This window comes from Danio aesculapii, chromosome 17 (assembly GCF_903798145.1).
Source record: "Danio aesculapii chromosome 17, fDanAes4.1, whole genome shotgun sequence".
Lineage (NCBI taxonomy): Eukaryota > Metazoa > Chordata > Actinopteri > Cypriniformes > Danionidae > Danio > Danio aesculapii.
The window spans coordinates 29,584,557-29,597,056 of record NC_079451.1 but is presented as its reverse complement, the minus strand read 5'-3'; the positions used below and the strand labels follow the sequence as shown (position 1 = coordinate 29,597,056).

At 34.8% G+C, this 12,500-nt stretch overlaps 1 protein-coding gene across 1 annotated transcript in view; it reads left to right on the top strand.

The window, feature by feature from the left end:
- The window catches only part of ltbp1 (latent transforming growth factor beta binding protein 1), a 113,443-nt gene extending 105,858 nt beyond the window's left edge, over window positions 1–7,585 (top strand). Inside the window, exons 13-17 of the mRNA XM_056477282.1 lie at window positions 732–751; window positions 3,540–3,642; window positions 3,984–4,070; window positions 5,060–5,185; window positions 7,416–7,585. Coding sequence (XP_056333257.1) covers window positions 732–751; window positions 3,540–3,642; window positions 3,984–4,070; window positions 5,060–5,185; window positions 7,416–7,585 — 506 coding nt within the window. The remainder of the gene's footprint in view (window positions 1–731; window positions 752–3,539; window positions 3,643–3,983; window positions 4,071–5,059; window positions 5,186–7,415) is intronic.
- Window positions 7,586–12,500: the final 4,915 nt, after the last annotated feature.

Here is a 12,500-nt window from a genome sequence, read left to right as displayed (position 1 = left end):
TTTTATTTTATTTTATTTTTATTTTGCACAGTTTTGTTTTATTTTATTTAATTAATTTATTTTTTATTTTATTTGATTATTTTAATTTATTTTAATTTATTTTCAATTTAATTTAATTTAATTTAATGTTTTATTTTAGTTCATTGCTTATTAAAATATTTTAGTTTAGTTATTGAATATTTTATTGAAAAAAAATTTAATTTAAGCTTATAAAAAATGTTTTTTGTTTATGAACCATATTTTAGTTTAATACAAATATAGTTTTTTAATGTTTTATTTTAGTTCATAAAACATTTAGTTTATTAATTTTATATTTTAATTTCTAAAAAAAAATTTTAGTTTAGATATTGAACAGATTTTTTAATGTTTAATTTTATTTTAGTAAAATTATTTAAGTTTAATAAAAGTAATATTTTTGTTTGTATGTTGTAGTTTAATTTAATTTAGTTTAGTTATTGAATTTTTTTATTTTAGTTTATTAAAAATGTGTTATTGTAGTTTATTAAAAAAATTTAGTTCAATAAAAATAATTGTTATTTAAAAATGTATTATTTAATTTTATTAAATATGTTTTATTTTAGTTTATTAAATATGTTTTATTTTAGTTTAGTTTAGTAAAATCTAATGCATACGCACCATCACTATTATATTAAACTGACAAATTTAGTTTACAGCTTTGTTTGACACAATGTACTTTTGTGTTTTAATTATGACATAATGATCTGCTGCAGTGCCCACAGTTGCCCGACAGGTAGGTTGGGTTTGATTCAGCAACAAAGATCTGCTAAATATGCTGCACAGCTGCTGCTTTCATGCTCATATCAATGCAGCACTGCAAAATAGCAGCAAAACTTGTGCTCAGGAACTGCAGACATTCAAAGCATGACATCGTCATGTCATCACTACTGCATGACTGCGCTCTACGCTCATCATTCTGCAGTTAAACAATGCGTTATTGTATGTCCTTGACTTTGTTTTATGAATGTGACTGATTATTTATATTTGTGTCCTGTTTTGCAAGAGAGCAAGTAAATCGGAGGTTCCAGTTTCGATTTAGCTACATAAAGAACAGACGAGAGAGTCTGTCTGCGCTAGAATCACTCCTAGTACTGTGAACAGCAAAACCAAACTGTCTACAGAAACCCAAAACACATAATGTTTGTTTTTAGACTGGTTATTGTGAGGTAAACAACACATAGCAGTGTTAAATTACCATTCACTTCCCAAGCCCACGGAAGCTCATGGTCTATTTGCAGTAGGCTCTAATTTGTCTGGCTGAGAAACTTCTCTGGCTCCGGATGAAAAAAATTTCCGACGAATTTTAATTTTTTTAACACCTCAGTTTAGGAAAGAGTGGTGTTCAGGTAATATAAGAAGTCTCATCTTAGTTTTTTCTAGTTTATGTGTGTAAATAAATGCGGTTTTAATTGGGCTCCGCAATTGATGTGCGCATTTTGTCAGTAAAGCTGTTTCTGTAATCAGCTGTAAATGAGCTTTAATTCACTGACAAGCTGTGCAAAATTGCATTCATTATCACAGATAATTTAATCAGGGATTATTAGTTATCATTGCAATTAACATTACTGCAGGTTAAATATAAAAAAAAAAAGGTGATATCTATGAAAGTCCTTAGAGGCCGTGCAATATTAGGTTTTTCTTTCTTTTTTTCATTATGACTTAATGTAAATAATATATAATAATAATATATTAATGGCGACGCAGTGGTGCAGAAGGTAGTGCTGTCGCCTCACAGCAAGAAGGTCGCTGGTTCGAGCCTTGGCTGGGTCAGTTTGCATGTTTTCCCTGCATTCGTGTGGGTTTCCTAGGGTACTCCGGTTTCCCCCACAGCCCAAAGACTTGCGTTACAGGTGAATTGGGTAGGCTAAATTGTCCGTAGTGTATGTGTGTGAATGAGAGTGTATGGGTGTTTCCCAGAGATGGGTTGCAGCTGGAAGGGCATCCACTGCGTAAAACATGTGCTGGATAAGTTGATGGTTCATTCCGCTGAGGCGACTCCGGATTAATTAAGGAACTAAGCCGAAAAGAAAATGAATGAATGAATAATATATTAATTATATGAAACATAGTTAATAAATAAATAAATAAATGTTCTTTAAAAAGTTGTGATAATGAGAAAAAAACTTTTTGTTATGTTGTAGATCATGAGAACATAAAACCTGTGATCACCAGTAAATGAGTCGGTATGTAAAAATCGAGAAAATTAAGTCGTGATCACGAGAAAACAAGAGAGAACAAATATTTAAACGCATGTTCTCTTAGGACTTCCGTAAATATCTATTGATATAATATATTTTCAATGGAGTGCAATGAAGGTGAGGAACTCTGGTCCTTGAAGAGTTTATTGCCATCTCTAATCGAACACACCTGACTGTAATTCACAAGCAATCTTGAACACATAGGTTGTATTTTTCAGGTGTGTTTGATTAAGGATGGAGATGAACCCAAACCCTTAGGCAGCCTTTCAGAAAGGCAGCTTTTTGAGGGTTGTGCAAACTGGAACCCATCAGTTCCACCAATGACTCAAAGTCTTCTCCAGCTAGCCTGCTATTTTCTGATTCACTTGAATACAATATGAATGTATAAAAAGATATTTGATGGATTTCCAAAAGTGTTAATAGCAGGGCTAGGCTATTTTGATCGCCTTGCAGAGTTCTACTTTAACCACAGTCAAACAATTATCAAAATCTAAGGGCCGCTAGAAAGCTAAAGATTCAATTTTATTCAGCATTGAAGCTAAATGCTGCAGGACTATAGGGCCAAACTTCACAATCCCTGGTCTAGATGTTCACTGAAGGTTGATTGTGTAGCAGTCTGTGGAAATCCAGCTTGTTCCATGAATTCCATACATACATTAAGAGGTTTGTGTGTACGTGTGTGCGATTGAGAGAGAAAAGAGGGTAGAATTGGAGATCTGTGAGACTGCATCTCGCTTTCTTCCACTCAGTAAAGTCTCTGTACCAAATGCCACCCTTGTGGTCCATTTTCACACTTTGTTGAACTAACAGACCATCAGATTAAACACAATGTTTAATTAAACATGGTTGAAAGTGAGGCTGTGAGGGATAAAGATTACAGTTAAACATGCTACTGTATATAAATATATCGCAGTGTGTATTTTTATGATTGTTTTATCTGTTTTCCAGATAACATTTCAGCAGCTGAACAGTCTATATATTGATTGCACTGTACTTCCCTTACAGCCTTGTTTTATTCTTGTCAAAAATGACATAGAGTGTTAACTTGACTATAGGGTCTGTTCTGATTGACTGTCATAGACAATTTTCTTCAGTGCCCCCTGGTCTCAGGGGCACCTTTCTAAAATCTAAAATGATAGATGCTGCAAGTTCAGTATGCATCAAGTGTGGCTTTTGGAACAGGGCCAAAGATATTTACAGCTTCGCCCACTTTAACACTTCATGCACTCAGAGCAGAAGCTTGTTGCTTTAGTTGCCAATAAATTTCCTTTATCTCTTTGTGGATCAGTCAATGTGTATCATTTGTCTGTTATCTGTTTAAAGGATCATTTTACCCCCATGAGCATTGATAGGTCAGTAGTACAGCCTGGACAAGCCCAGCTTTCACCCGGGGTGTCCACAATCAGGATGCAGCCTGCCCTCCCAGGTCTCAGTCCCACTTTATCCCCAGAAACACTTCTTTTACACTTGACACACTTGTTTATGCAATGATTTCTGAAATTAATATACAGTTAAGCAGTTCATTTAATAGACATGACCTTAGCTGACACATGCAGACTGGACAGTGATTGGTTGATTTGGGATCTACTGCTGTGGTCCCAGATGTTGGACCTGTTCAGTTTTTTTTTTACCATATTAAGACTAATAAAGCTATTTTCATGATTTGTTTTGCCCATAGGACACATATCAGGCTTTAAGCAGACTGAAATGTCATAGATCACTTTTCTTTCTCTTTCTATGTTGTTCTTATTACCTTTCACTCTCCAGAGGTGGTGGAGAAAGTGTCACCACCTGCTCCAGTGGCAATTCCACCTTCCAATGAAGGTCAGGACATTACCCCAACACAGCTGGCTGGTGAGTTCTGTCCATCCATCCCATCTATCCAACCCATTCATCCATCCATCCATGCTTTCCTCCTCCTGTCTGTCTACCCACTGATCCATTTATCAATCTATATACCCATTAATCTATCCATATTCTGCATCCATCCACTCATCTATCAATCCATCTATTCAACACATGTATCTACCCATTGATCCATTCACCCATTCAACTATCCATCCATGCATGCACCTATTTATCCTGCATCCATCCAACGATCCATCCATAAATCATATATTTGAGATGTGCAAGGTTATTATAAGACTATAATTACTATATGTTTTGGCTAACAAACAATAATGTTCCATGTTAAAAATATACACTGTTTTGAAAAATATGCATTCATTGGGGTGTTGTATGACTAAAAAGCAAACAAATGAATGCTAGAATCTTCTCTGTCTCATTTTTCTATGGGTGGATTTTAAGATTATGTCTTTAATAAAAAGAACACTTCTGTTTTTTGGACAGATGGGGAATTTAAAAAGTAAACAGAATACTCAATGACACCCATTAACATATTGTTGGCTTTTATTCAAGCATTGTATTATTATTTATTTTTCCAGGAACTTGCACGTAGGGCGTTCCAATTTCATAGGTCATGAACAGACCATTGCAAGCAGTGGATTAATTAAGAAGTTGCTAAATATTTTTTATTTGTTTCCAAGCAGATGCCTAGGACAAACCCTGACATGTATTTATTAGTTTATTTATTTCATTTTTTTAAGTCAACAGCCTTTTCAGTATAACCGTTGACAGTTAATTAACCAACAAATTCTGTTTGCTTCAGACATTCTCTCCTCGCTGCAAAGACTACAAGATTAACATAAAATATTCTGATGGAATGTGCAGTGTTTGTTGGTTTAAAAGTTCATATTGTCCTTCATTTATTTGTGATGTTATCTCTGATGTTTATTAAATGCAAAATGACCTCATTTGTTTCCTCCTTTTTCCAATCTCTTCAGAGATTGACGAGTGTCAAGTGAGACCTGATATCTGTGGTGCAGGAATCTGTTATAACACTGCCGAGAGCTACACATGCTTCTGTGATGACGGCTATAGAACAGACAGTGAGGGCACCACATGTGTAGGTGAGAGGTCAAAGGTTAACAGAACACTGTTGCTACTGTATTTCTATAAACTCTTCACCACCAACAATAAAATAGAACAGAGTCAATGAGAGAAATGTTAAAATGCAACAAATGTGCCATAATGCAGTTGTATTAATACAATTCAGATCATACATTCTAAAACTGTAAATTGCCAATTTAACAAGATTAGCGTTGACATATCTTTTGTAGCTGAATATTATGCATCTTTGAGACCCAAACTTTAAGGATAATTGAACCAAAAATAAAGTCCTTATTTACTCACTCTGGTGTTGTTCCAATACTGTATGGCTTTTTTTCAAATCAGAAATGTAAAAAAAAAACACCATGCTTTTTTTTTTTTTTTAAAGATGCAAATGTTTCAAATATAGGTCTCATTTTAGACGTGCCATTTATTCCAGTATTTCTTGGGGTATACAATAGGCTTTGGCAGGGGCGTTGCTAGACATAAAGCTCTACTGGGGCACAAACCCCCTCCTTTGATAAATCAATATGAACAAAATATGAACTAAATTCCCCATAAAAGTGTCGTTTGAGAACTCTAGTTGTTATATGATAATGCAATAACATTCTGTTGCAATGAAGACAACTTCCTGATGGGTTTGCTTTGTTTTTTTAGTCTAATGATGGCTTGCTTGACTAACAGCTACTTGGATCTCATTTTGAGAGTTGACAGTAACAGATTCCAAATACAAATAGCACACTTGAAATTAACTCTAGACCTTTTATCTGCTCGTTGTAATTGGGATAATGAGGGAATAACACACACCTGGCCATGGAACAGCTGAGAAGCCAATTGTCCCATTACTTTTCATCCCTTAACAAGTGGGAGGCACATATGCAAACTGTTGTAAAGCTGCGGTCACACTGGGCTTTTCCTCCCATAGACTTCCATTCATATGCACGCGAATGCGTCAGACCGGAAACGCAGGGTCATGCGTTAAGTTTCGCATGTTGCTGTGGTGCAAAGTTCAAGCTTGGTGATCTCTGACCAGCGAAATCGCATCACTTGATTGCATGAGACCAATTGAGGATTAAAATATGGCCTCTCTGGACAGAAATTTAAAATATGTTTTTAAATAATGTTTAATCTTGTTTAATACCGCCCCTTTTCATAGAGCCGCACGACAGAATTTCGCACACACAAACTCTGGTGTGACCGCAGCTTATTTCCTACAGCGTTCACCTGATTTGGATGTAAATACCCTCAAATTTAAGCTGACAGTCTGCAGTTTGTTTCATTTCAAATCCATTGTGTTGGTTTATAGAGCCAAAAATGTTAGAATTGTGTCGATGTCCCAATATTATGGATCTTACTGTATTTGGCATGTGCAATGTTATTAATAAGACTATTACGTTAATGTTATGGCTAACAAACAAAAATAGTCGATGTTAAAAATATACACTGTTTTGTAAATATACATTGAACATAAAGCTGTATGCTGAAGTCATTTTCCTTTGGGCGTGTTTTAGGATTATGTTTTTAATAAAAAGAACACTACTGTTTTGGACAGATGTGAAATTTAGACAACATGCATATTTGCCTCAGAGAAGAAAGTAGAGAGATTATATTTTGTCACCTTACTTGTTTCTATATCTAGATGAGTCACTGTGATGTGGTCTCATCAATGGACAGTTATGAACAAAGGCCAGTGGTCAGGATTTTCATTAAATAATACATTTTTGGGTTTCTTTTTCCACCAAACTATATTGTATGCCTTTAGGACACTTAGAGTATATTTAACACTTCTCCTGTGGTCATTACCTGGGGTTTTATACTGGTTACTATTTACTGCCATAATATGGATGAGCCCAAGGGGGCCATTTTCCTTAGATTTCTAGTTTTGTGATATAAAAAAAGGAAGGCCATACAAGATTGGAACAACACTAGGGCATTAATTTACATTAATTTCTGGGAGAGCTATTCCTTTATGTAACCTAAATGCAGCAGCGGCGAGGAACCCGAACTACATCCATGCTTCTATGTATAAAGCTATCATCATAAAATGGAAGATTAGCATTTAAATAATAACAACTGTAGTCTCTTTTACTTTTACAAGATGCCATTTTTTGTTATTTCTGTGCTTCCAAATACAGGTGGTGAAGTATTAGTGGATGATATATTGCAGAAACACTGGGTTTGTACTGGGTTTATGTCTTATATTGCCTGGAAAGACAGATCCATTGATTACCCAATAATTGTTTTTGACAGATGTCGACGAGTGTGCGGAGAACCCAAGTTTGTGTGCTAATGGCCGCTGTCAGAACACTCCAGGCGGATTCCTGTGTGTATGTGAGCTTGGCTTCATGCCTAACGAGAGGGGCAGCAGCTGCTTTGGTAATTCCAACACTCTGTCCCATACTGTATACATACACAAATAACTGAATCAGATTCGCTGTTGGATTTGTACCTAGATTTATTCCATTAGGAATCTTTTTAATGTTAATTATTTCGTTTGTGGACATGTTAGAAGCAAAACAAAATCGCTCGTTTAGTGGTTTAAATCTCTATATTTTTCCTCATGAGTTCTCTCCTTTATTTCTTGGCACTTATTTTGATCCAGACAGATCAGCGCTCATATGAAGTCTGCTTTTGGTCTTGAACCGCAGTGTGGTCATCTAAATACAGGCACAGCTCTGTCTCTTTCTCAACTCCAAAAACATCCTGTATGTGTGCGTGTGTCATTAGCTGGTTTTCAGGGTTTGCAGACGAGGTAGAAACCACCCTGTGACACACTTTGAGGTTTGTGGAGGAAGGAGAGAGGTATTATCGTACCCTCAACCAAGTCACCCAAATACCTCAGCGCCGCTGCAGCAGATGAGGAAATGTTCACGGTGCTTGGAAAACACATCTTCTCCTCATATTAGGAAATCCAGAGTACAAGACATCCGGGAGCGGTTCAGAGTTGCTCATTACACTCATTTAAACTGATATAGCCAGCACATTGGTAAACTGCTTTTACTATTCCAGTAATCTCCTCTTTTATTTCAGAGCAGTTACATATTTGAGAATATGTTCCACCTTAGTTACAGAAGCCAAAATTTGAGAGTCTTCAAAGATTTTGTGAATATCTCACAGATTTGTTTAATCTAAACAAATCTGTGAGATATTCATTCATTCATTCATTCATTCATTCATTCATTCATTCATTGTCTTTTTGGCTTAGTCGCTTTACCGCCATCTTATCCAGCATATGTTTTACGCAGCGGATGCCCTCAACACTGGGAAGCACCCTTACACTCTTGCATTCACACACATACACTACAGACAATTTACGGGGAGAACATATCTGCGAGCTAGAAGTTACTTAATTTGTACTCTGAGGTATTGATTTTCATCTTTGATTATGCAAGGTAACAGATACTTAATCTATTTATTAGTCTGTCTGTTTGTTAAATCAGATCATCCAGTTACCCACTGTAATCTGAAATGGTTATAAACATACAAACGTTGCACACATCGGTGCACATACACCAATAGGCCTACAGTATATAAACACAAGCAACAGTCTAACAACCATATAATTTTTACAATTATTTAATAATTTGTGTAATTTAGGACCAATCCCAGTTCTATTTTTCTTTCCCGTTCCCATTGACCCTTAAAACAAAGTGTGAAGGAGAAGGGCTTCAAAATTTACCCCTAAAAAATTGGACAGCACTACAATACCTGCACACGTCATCATATGTCATCATGATCTCTTACTACATATGAGATCGACGATTATGACTTCTGTAGTTATTCCAGTTATTTTTTTTTTGGTATTTATCTTCAGGAAATCACTGAAGGCATATATCATGTTATTATAATCATATAATGTGACAATAATATCGTAATTGTACTGTGCTTTTACACTGTGGACATATTCATCTGTGTAAACACACAAAAACAACATTAACATTATACCAGACACTGTAAAAAGGTCATTCTTGGTCACCAGACTTTTCTGACAGGGTATTCGAGTGTCAGATGTGAAAGTATGTTGTGGGACTACTATACAGGAGTTATTATTAGGGATTATAGATAGCAAAAAAAATTAATGTTTTTTTTTAAAAAGCATATTGGTAAAATACGAACACGGTTATGTATGTATTAAAACATATGCTTGTTCGTTGTAATTCGTAATAATAACAAAAAATATGAATTTGTGCATCTCCTGACTTCTGTGTGCAGCCATGCTGCTGTTGCGGCTGGTGCATTGTGGGAAATTTCTGTACCTAAGGCGAAGGGCTAAGGGGTAGAATTGGGATTGGGTCTTAATATAACCTCATCTAATGAGTTAGTTGTTCTTGGTGTAATTTTGAAGATCATCCTTCATGTTCATTCGTGGTCTTTTTTATGTATATGAGTAAAGATTAGTCATTACCATGAAGATTTCAAAGTTTAACATTGTGCCATAAAATCAATCAAATGTAATCACCTCAGTAGTTGCATTCCAATAAAAAAATCAAAAGGCCGATGGTTTTTATTTGCATGTTGTTTTTAATGTAATTAATAAATCCTATTTTTATCTTCTGTATGTTATGTATAAAATATGCTCATTCTTATAGTTTGATCAAATTAATTAGATTTTTGGAAATCACCAAGTGACCCCCTCCACATTGTTCCTTGACCCCCACTTTGGGAACCACTGTGTTAAATTGTTGCTACAAGTTTTATCACTGGAAATCAATCACAAGCAAGATTTGAACCTACATCTCTCATTTCACCTTAGCCACAATTCTCTTACTTGGAAAATTTTCCTTTCATTGGAGGCCAGATTTGCAATACTTCAAGCTACTGTAGCTAGTTTTGGCATCTAACTCCTGTTTACTTGAACAGGAAAATCCTAAAAATGCTTGCAAAGCTGAGATTTAATTTAATAACAAAGTTTGACATGTATACAGTTCCATAAATGTATTTTATTTCTTTTCCGAATTCACAAATAGAGTTTAAATGTTTATATTTCAGCATGGTCCATGAAACTTATAGATCTGTATACATTGCCTTATTTGATTACTTCAGACACTTTGATGTGTTCTCTATCTTGAACAGTAAACGTAAAAAAATCAAGAATTACACAACATTGCACTTTTGGTTAGAAGGTGGGGCTAATTGTACTATTTTGTCTGCTGTACTTTGCCCCATTCATAGCAATATAAGTGCACCATCAAGTCTTTTGCAATCTCCATTTTTTTTTGGACATTTGTAGTTATTAAATTCAGTTTAAATCAAGTAGAAGATGCGTTTTTGAAGATTAAACCTGAATCTTTGTCAATGTACATTAAGAAAGCATTCTTTTAAAGACTGGGAATGTGTTACCGCAAATGTTCCTGTCCAATGGAATGTAACACTCTTTAAAAATCTGTTTCGGTCGTGATTAGGTGATGTGTTTTGACACCCTAACCGCTTTAATGGAACGCAACCATTCAGCGTACAGATGAAGTGTCTTTGGCAGCCACTGGAAACAGTAATAAAGGCGAATGAATGGTTGAATGTGTAGAGGGAAGCCGGAAATTGTGATTGTGCCATGGTACATCATGGTATCGATATCGGAGCGCTTTCACTGTTAAGATGTTTTTCTTCAAGCAGCTTCATTAATAACGATGTAGCAGAGAAACGGAGAATGCCAAATGAGCTTTCCTGCACCTGAGTGGATCGTTTTCTGTTCCCCTCACAGTAGGACAGCAAAAAAAGCCATCCATAAATATAAGACCTCCTATCAAACCTTCACAGCTGCCACATGTAGACCGTACAACTGGCTTGAGGCATATCATGAATTCATATGCGTAGATGACAAATAGGCATTTATAGACATTTTTGTAAAGCACAATTTTTGAAAATATAAAATTATTTACATATATACAGACTATATATATTTATGTTGTATGAAATCTGGTGTTTGAGAAAATATGAGGAGTCACTAATCCCTTCAACCTCTTTTTCACTGTGTTTATTTTTATAAAAATGTCATATGGTGTGACATACACTGCAAAAAAATACCTCCTTATTTAGATTTTTTGAAAAGAAAGAAAACTTTTGAAACAGGAAGCATTTTCAGAAATAGTAGGTTTTTTTTTTAAACAAGCAAAATAATCTGCCAATGGAGTAAGCTAAATAATCTTATGTCAAAGCAGAAACAAGATTATTTTTCTTACCTCACTGGCTGAAAAAAAAACGAACTTATTTTTGGCATATTATTTCTGAAAACAAGACTTTTTCTTGTCTTGGGGTTCGCAGGACAATGAAGGGTGGGTCGCCACTTGGTGATTTAAAAATATCTAATTCATTTTAATAAACTATTAGAAATACCATATATTATCCATAACCTACAGAAGAAAAAAACTGAGTTAATAGTTATATTAAAAAACAACAAACAAGTAAAACGTCATCAGCCTTTCGCATATATATATATATATATATATATATATTTTTTTTTTTTTTTGGGGGGGGGGGGGGGGGGTTATACCTTATATTAAAGACACAACAATATCATCAGATGCAGCACATTTTATAGCACCAGGTTAAACTTACGAACTTTCTGACACCTTTACGGCACTCATACATTAAAAATAAATCCAGGCCACAACTGAACATGGAGGATGTTCTCCGAGTAGGGTTCTTTACAATTAAACGATGAATAGACTTATGTTCGCCGTTGTGTAATGCTATTTATTTGTAATGAAATTATGAATAATATTGTTTATTTCTTTTCTTTAATGGATAAGCAAAAAGTGTTGTATGCAGTCCACTGAAGACATGCATTAGCCTATATATTAATTTCGTTATTAAGCGCAAAGATTTGTTTCAAAACTTTTTTTAAATTTAGTTCTAATTTCCAGCAAATGAATAAATTAACAATAGTAACGAAGTGTGGTCAAAAAAGTCATATCCAAACACACGTCCTATTCTTTTGCCTCATATGGTGATGCAGTACATCTCTAAAACCTGACAAGTGGACAAATCTAAACTTGTTTTTACTAATAAAAATATAAATATGCATATAATAAATAATACTGATAATAATGATAACATTATACAAATGCAAATTGTCATGAATGAACTAAAAAAGGCATGGAGACCTGAAGAAGGCATGGAGGTGTAGTGGTTTTTCTATTTATGTAGAAAATATAGTTATGTAGTAAATAATGTAACATTTTAATCATTTAATTTTTTTCATATGTAAAGATATTTGTGTACTACTGTACATCCTGTGTGTCTTAAACAATGAATAAGCATTTTGGACCTGCATAGGTGCATAACTAACACACTTTGCGCTGGACTTTAGACCAGCTTTTAACTCTTTCAGTTCATCAA